The 7,607-nt window shown below is 38.8% G+C and overlaps 1 protein-coding gene across 1 annotated transcript; it reads left to right on the top strand.

The window, feature by feature from the left end:
• The first annotated feature begins 5,147 nt into the window (after positions 1-5,147).
• apoda.1 (apolipoprotein Da, duplicate 1) lies at positions 5,148-6,972 on the top strand. Its single transcript, XM_076019747.1, has 5 exons — positions 5,148-5,232; positions 5,506-5,644; positions 6,274-6,395; positions 6,508-6,593; positions 6,687-6,972. The coding sequence occupies exons 2-5, from the start codon at positions 5,513-5,515 to the stop codon at positions 6,920-6,922; spliced, it is 576 nt and encodes a 191-aa protein (XP_075875862.1). The 5' UTR covers positions 5,148-5,232; positions 5,506-5,512; the 3' UTR covers positions 6,923-6,972.
• The last annotated feature ends 635 nt before the right edge of the window (positions 6,973-7,607 follow it).

The raw sequence follows: 7,607 nt of genomic DNA, 5'->3' as shown, positions 1-7,607 counted from the left end.
CTGCAGGGAACGAAGCAGACAGCACTTGGCTCAGTGACAAATGAGATGTGCAGGTGCGTCGAGAGAGAGAAACCTGTCGCGGCTGTGTGCTCACCTGTATGAGTGCTGCTCACATGCGCTTGACGGCCTTTTATAGATCAACCAGTAGGCTCCTTCTCTATTGATGGCATTCTTCAGCCGCCTGCTCCGGTGTTTACATGTGAAGAAGGTGATAACGATATGGGACAGGTGCGAGAGTTGGCACCTGTTCAAACAGTGTGGCGCTGTTCAAACAAGTCCTGCACTTCTCTGAGCCACTCACACCTCAGTCCAGCCACATTGATCACGTTGGTCATTTTTGCCTTTCAAAGCAAGCAAGCATGTGTTCGTGGACTAAGAAAAAATTGCACAGACAAATTTAATATTTTAATAATTAGTAAATGTTGATATATTTGTTTTCTTTCACACATGACTCTTAATTATAGTGTATATATAGAGCTAAATATCTTCTTTTTCTTCTTATTATTATTACCACGAAGGATGTTTGCATGAATAAACAAAATTGTCAATCATGAATGCTGAAGGACAGATGATCAGTCTTGATTACAGACACCTGGTGACACATGTGACTTGCTGACTGGGCCCTGTTTGCACTTGGTCATTTCATGCGTTTTTCGTATTCCGATCGGCAAAAAACACACGAAATAACCAAGTGCAAACAGTCCAAATCCGTTTTGTCATTCGCATCGCATAAAAACGCATTCGTCACGGACGTGCGAACAGAATGCGATCTCAGTCCACATTAAGGACCGCCTACTCCACTCACCTCTCCCGTGTACGTACTTGGTCGGCGCCCCACCTCCCTGCGTCGTCATTATAAAGTTACAAACAAGAAGCAAACACAAATCATTTTTGTTAGACTCGTTTATTAGGATGCTAATAAATTTCATTCCGCATTAGCGTATTTTGTCAGTGGAGCAGCGGTCGCAGTTTCCCCACATATGTGATTAAATGTGCGACGTTGCATCCGAAAATTTGCCAGCCACTGTTGATTCGAAAATAAAGTCGTCACCACTCTGTCCCACCAGTCGTTACTCCTCGTTGGGATCCATACGAACTGCAGTAGAATTAAAACCAGTGACTGGATATAGTCCGCAAACAGGAAGTTGATTCTTATTCGCTGTCATGTAAAACTCGCCGTAGTTTTGCGCTTTACTGCCCCCAGTCGTTAAAACCGGAAATGACGCATGTTTGCATTTGCATAGGCTGGGGGGGCGTAATGCGATCACAAATGGCACGCTCGAGACGCATGTTAATGCTACGTGCGAACACATGCTGCGAGATCCGTTCTCGTGATCCAATCCCCCAAAACAGTTACAAGTGACCAAGTGAAATCAGGGTGCTGGTGTCAGACTGTTTCGTTGATGTGCTGCTCTCTCTCTGAACGTTGTGTCATCGTGTGTGTGTGTGTGTGTGTGTGTGTGTGTGTGTGTGTGTGTGTGTGTGTGTGTGTACACACACATAAATGTTTTAGTGGCAGAAAATGTTTTTTTCTACCATTTATTTAAACAAAAAAAGTGGATGAATGTTTATCAAAATGTGAATGTAAAATTGTCAATGAACAGAATAATTAGGCCTGCTACCATTTGACAGGTTGATTAAACACAGGTAAGCAAAGCCAAATAAGTTTTTAAAAATGGTATTGTTGGATTCAGCAGACTCTAATAGTAAGAAAGCATTTTTATAAATAATGTTGATGTTCCAGTAATCCTTGTTTTTTTGATGTCCCACTGGATCTTTCTTACACCAGCTCTGGTGTCAGGGTAAAATAATGAAATACACAATGCTGGTACAATGCAGGTAGACACACTTTTTACATACATGCTTATTATTAACGACCAAAAGCAGTTGCCTTTTTAAAGTTATTTTATTTTATTTTTTCAAAATGTAAGTCTGTTTGCTCTATTTCATGCCAGTCGATTCCCTTGACAGATTATAGATTGGCCCTTCAAACAACAGACTCAAATTGTTGAAAAAGGTTTCAGGAAGGTCAGTCAGAGACTGTTGCATTGATCCTCTGTGGTTCGTGGTTTTTTCTACCTTCTGTTTTGACAGAATGGATGTTGAAATGACCTCAGCTTGGACCCTCCGCCGTGACACATTCCCACGCGTGTTTGACCATGAAGGACCGTTCACATGAGGCAACACTTATCTGTGTTAGCATCTTTGTTGAAATACAACCACATTCCATATCATCCTGAGCAAACATTTACCTTCAGCTTATTGTGCATATTCAAATACCAAATCTACACAGTGCTACTACTCAGTAGAGTTTAACTGAATGGATTTTATTTCAAGAGATTAATTATTTAGCATTTAAACCTCTTGATTGTTTTTCTTGACATTATTCATGCTAACACCCATATTATACCTCAAAAGCAAATTAAGGAAAAATATTTGAGTTTTTTCTGTACTAATTTTTTCTTATATAGTTTTTCCCTCTTAAATGTATTTTTCATCACCCAAAAAGATAACCTGCTGTTGATTCTGTGAGATATGAGAAAATGGAAAAAACTTTCTCTTCATATATTTTTTTTCTCTAGGTTGAATTTTCACTTTGTTGAAAAAACTTGTTGACGACTTTTTATCTGGGGTTGCAGTTTGAAACGCTGATGAAATTGTTCAGTGTATGTTTGTGTAAGTATACCATGTGGTCACTGGGAATGGAGCTGTGTTTTCTAGTAGGTGTGCCAAAGGGATGAGACATGTGTATATCTATATCTTTTTCTATATCTATATCTATATATTTATATATTTTTTTCATTACTCATATATATGTATGTATATATATAAAAGAAAAAGTGCAGAACTGCTTCCATTGTATCTTCGTGATGTTGGTGCTGCTGTAGCTGCAGGAATGATTGTTCCTTTCGCCGTTTTCCTCAGTATATATATATTTGTATATATATATACATATATTTATATATGTATATACATACTGTATATACTAATACTAATAAAGGAAATCTTGTCTTATCTTATCTTATACATAGTAGCAGTATAGTATGTCTTCTATAGGCTAGCTCATGACAACACATGTAATGACAGCAAACAGGGCTGAAAAGGCAAAGAGCGCCATCTATAGGATCGTCAGAGTGCAAGGCACATTCTTCCATTCTTGACCAAACTGCCATAAATAGAAGCCAAAAAAAAACAAACACTGGAGCAATTATTTTAGACTATGACACAAACTTTGTTTGACAACCAGTGAACATGGTCTCCATGTGACAGAGTAACTGACATTAATTAGCAGCCAGCGAGCGATCAAAACAAGAACTTGGCAAAGTTTTAGCAACACCGCTGCAGTGATTCTGCACTCCTGCCATCACACGGTTCTCCTTCATCCCGTCCATGGTGAGCAGCTCTCGCCTTGATCATTTGCTGACCAGTCACCCAACGCCTCCGTCCCGGGAAAACAAGGCCTCTGCTTTGGTCCCACTTTGATGTTCCTTGCTGCAGCAACAAGTCACCCTCGTCTGAAGTGTATTAGCTGGAAATTGAGCTTTTTGATCTTTCTCTTCTTTAATTTCATCTCGGCTCGTGGCCGCGGGGCTTTTGTCTGCGAGCAGGCAGCTTTAAACGGGACTGCGTTTAATTGGCAGTGTTTGGCCGGCTGCGCGAAGGCCTGTGTTTGTGTGATTTGCACTGAATGAATAATGCTGACTTTTTGAATTTTTGATCAGGGTGGCACATGTTCAGTGCTGAAGGGAGACCTTGTTCTATTTGCACTGCATCAAGCATGCATTTGGAGCAAAATAACTTTCGATGGTGTTGTTCGCTCCATCATCAGGAACTTAATAAATGTGAAAATGAGACAATGCAACCTTTAAATATGGGCCCATGGGACAATCTGTAAGAATGGTCTTGGCCTGCAACTTTTGTTTGCAACAGATGTGTCAGGATGATGACTGACTGGTGGAAATTCATCTGCCAGACTGTCAGGAGAGTGGAGATTCACCTCTCAGCGCCGGCTGAGCTCAGGATGTTGGAATTGTGCTTGCTAGCGCAGTCTAATTGGCAGGAGACCTCTCGCCATGTCAAGAAGTGTTCTGCGATACCCGTCACCAGCAAACATGAGCATTTCTCTTCACAGGAAGATCAGTCTTTCTGATTTGCAGTTGACCGCATTTCCACATGAGCCACAAACTGAATTGTGATGATGGTGTTATCGTTTATGTTATTTTATTGATCATTAATAAATCAGTGTGCCTACGTTAATAGTAGGTAGTCTATAAAGTATATATACGTTTTTGTTGATTTATTTTTAAGCACATTCATTTTTTTAATACTTTACAATACTTACTTTTTAAATGGTGTCCATTAAGGTCGAGACGATGATAATGACGATGACGACGACGACGACGACGACGACGACGACGACGACGACGACGACGACAACAACAACAACAACAACAACAACGATAAGGGGTTGAGTTCTTTCCTTGCGCATAGGCAAACTCTCAAGGTTTGCAATAGCTGCTTAAGCATCATGCTTTCAATATTTCACGGTGTATTGCATATAATATAAACCCTTGTGGGTGGGGGAAGGGTTGGACAATCAACCAATGTCCAATTATGTTGACTGAAATGACCCATGTAGAAGTTAATGACGGTCAAGCATTTTTTTAAAAATTGTTTTACTGTGGACGAGTGCTGAGGAACAAAAGTGTGAGTCATGTAGCTGGATGAGCAGTGAAGAGTGGATGCGACTGTAACACGACTGTGAAGCAATGCAGGACCTAATTTAATCAGGTTTAATTTGATTAATTTTGTCAAACCCCAGTAAAATTTGGGACATTTGAGTTCAACTGAAGAATAAAATGAAAAGGTGTCTATTCTATTTCAGCCGTGCCTGTGCATCTTTTGCACATGAAGGTAAAAAAAAAAAATCCTTATACATTAAAAATAAACAAACTGAAAGAAAAATCCTCCCATCTAAGAGCTAAGCATGGGAAGTATCTTGATTGTTAAATAGCATTTGAGCCAGTGTCTCCCCCATGATTCCACTTTGCTAATAGTTTACTTCATGTCTGAAATAAAGAGGCCTCTACACAAAGAATCCATTGATGACGCACAATCCCAGCACTGAAAAATCGCACAGAGGAAGTCTCCAACTCAAATACCAGGATCTTTCCAAGGAGGAGAACACATAGTTGAAGCACCAGGAGAAAAATTAAGAAATAAGGATAAAAGGTGAGAAAATCAGGTGGTGTGGTATGGTAAGCTGCTAAAATATCCTCAAACTATATTAGATTTTAATTCTAGACTGCATCAACATCGGAAAGCTGATTTATTTATTCCTGTATAGCTCACATAGTTTCTTTTTGTTTGTTATATTTATCTAGTCTATATTACTAGCTGCCTTACTCTATAACAACACAGTTTTAAAATCTCTGACCTACGATCTCTAAGTTATTTTAATATATAACTGCATGTTGTAATTTGTTTTTCCTCATCCGCTTGCAGGTAACAGATGTCAGATTCCACCATGAAGTTACCTTTACTCCTGGTGCTTTTGTTCATCCTCCCGCTCATCAGGGCTCAGGTGCCTCACTGGGGACCATGCCCAGAACCAGCGGTTCAACCGTCCTTCATTCTCAAGCAGGTACAACAACAACAACAAAATATAACCGATATTTAAGGACTGTCAAAGCCTAAATGTGCTTTATGATCTAATGCGACTGGATAGGATTTGCAAAAAGTAACAGTTGAATGTTGTTTGCAAAACTGAGGGCTACTATTACATGTAAATGTAATTTAATGAAAATATTTTTTCAATTGCTAAAAAGTCTAAAAGCATTGACTTGCATTGTTATTGATAAATACGTAAATGCATTCATAAACGGTGAGAGGTTACGGTAAAAAGAAAATCTAAGATATTTCTATTCTATGATATAATAATATACAATATATTATATTATAGAATGCAATAATTCTATAATATAATATAATATTTTCTATTCTATTTCTATAACTACAGATTAGTAACTTTTTCATTTTGCAAGGTAAGCTTGTGTGTAAAGGCTACTGTGATTTTGCGATGGGTTGTCAAGCTAAGCTTGAGGAAAAATGGTACTTGTGTGTGCTTGATTTCCCCCAATTGTTGAAGAAGTGGTTTGATTGGACACCTGCCGTACATTTAGCTGAAAGTGTTACGTATGTAGATTTATTCATACTCTCCACCCGCTGCTCTCCAATTTGCCTTTGAGCTTCCGTGTGTCTTTGTCCTCACAGTTCATGGGGAGATGGTTTGAAATTGCCAAACTGCCTGCCCAGTTTGAGAGGGGCCGTTGCATCGAAAGCAATTTCACTTTGACGCCAGGCAACTCTATTCGAGTGGTCAGCTCCGAAATTCTGTGAGTCTTATCGACACATTCTGCGTGCAAATGTGGAGTCAGAGAGGTGACGTTGGCACGGTGTGTGTTCTTCGTAATCCGACTTGAAGTGTATCTGTCTGGATTGGAACAGAAAGGGCGAGCTGAGGAAAATCGAAGGGATTGGAGTCGTTGAGGATATAAAGAATCCGGCCAAGTTGGGAATAACTTATTCTTATGGTAAGGAAGATGTTTCATAAATTCATTAGAGATATTACTTTCTCACTTTCCTTTGTCAGGATTTCATCTGTTTCTGCCCTTTCTGCCCCACAGTGCTCCCTTACTCCCCATACTGGATCATGTCTACGGACTATGTGAACTACGCCCTGGTCTACTCCTGCACAGACATTCTGAGGCTCTTCCACGTCGACTTTGCCTGGATCCTGGGCCGGACGCGAACTCTGCCGGAGGCCACCATCGAGACGGCCAGGCAGACCTTTGCCGACAATAACATAGATGTGAGCAGGATGATTGGCAGCAAGCAGCAAGGCTGCGAAAAGTTTTTCTAAGCATCACAAATTTAACTCAAGAGATAGTGCTGTTGCTAGTAAGAGGTCGACAATGAATGGAGTTTGGAATGTGAGTTTGCCTTCTAAAGGAAATAAAGTATTTTATAGCTTGGATTATAGCTTGTGCACAAATATAAGGACAGCTAAATACCGTTTAATGTACCGTTGAAATTTATATTTCATCTGTGAGTTATGTAACAAGATGAAAAAAAGTTCTGTGGAATTTCTTTTAAAGCCAGAAATGATGTCAAACTTTATATATATATATATATATATATATATATATATATATATATATATATATATATATATATATATATATATATATATATATATATATATATATAAAAGTCAAGGGCTGTGGTGTTTGCAACGGAAATTTGAGGCATAAAGGATGTAATAGTCAATATAATTGAATTAAAAACTTATCATGTGATCACTGAGCAGCATCGTTTTTTCAATGCCAATCATTCAGCATAAAGTCACATTTACAACATGCATTCGACTTTTCGACTTGATCTCAATTCATTCCCTTTCAGCAATTTCTTTCTTTAGTTGTAATACTTTATTATTATTGCATTAAAATGGATGTTTTGTACAATGCGTGGTGAGTCTTTCACATACAGTTAAGGTTTAATAATTAAAAACACATAAAAAAAAAAATTGTAGAAATACAGCCTTTCTG

The sequence above is a fragment of the Nelusetta ayraudi genome, unplaced genomic scaffold, assembly GCF_046127955.1.
Source record: "Nelusetta ayraudi isolate G7.1 ecotype Tasmania unplaced genomic scaffold, CSIRO-AGI_Nayr_v1 ptg000011l, whole genome shotgun sequence".
NCBI lineage: Eukaryota > Metazoa > Chordata > Actinopteri > Tetraodontiformes > Monacanthidae > Nelusetta > Nelusetta ayraudi.
This window is presented reverse-complemented; position numbering and strand designations above follow the sequence as displayed.

Excerpts from the sequence above, each read along its gene's own strand:
- apoda.1 (XM_076019747.1), top strand. The coding sequence starts at position 5,513 with ATGTCAGATTCCACCATGAAGTTACCTTTACTCCTGGTGCTTTTGTTC. Across the intron at positions 5,645-6,273 it reads CGTCCTTCATTCTCAAGCAG|TTCATGGGGAGATGGTTTGA; the intron begins GTACAACAACAA and ends TTGTCCTCACAG. Across the intron at positions 6,396-6,507 it reads GTGGTCAGCTCCGAAATTCT|AAAGGGCGAGCTGAGGAAAA; the intron begins GTGAGTCTTATC and ends GGATTGGAACAG.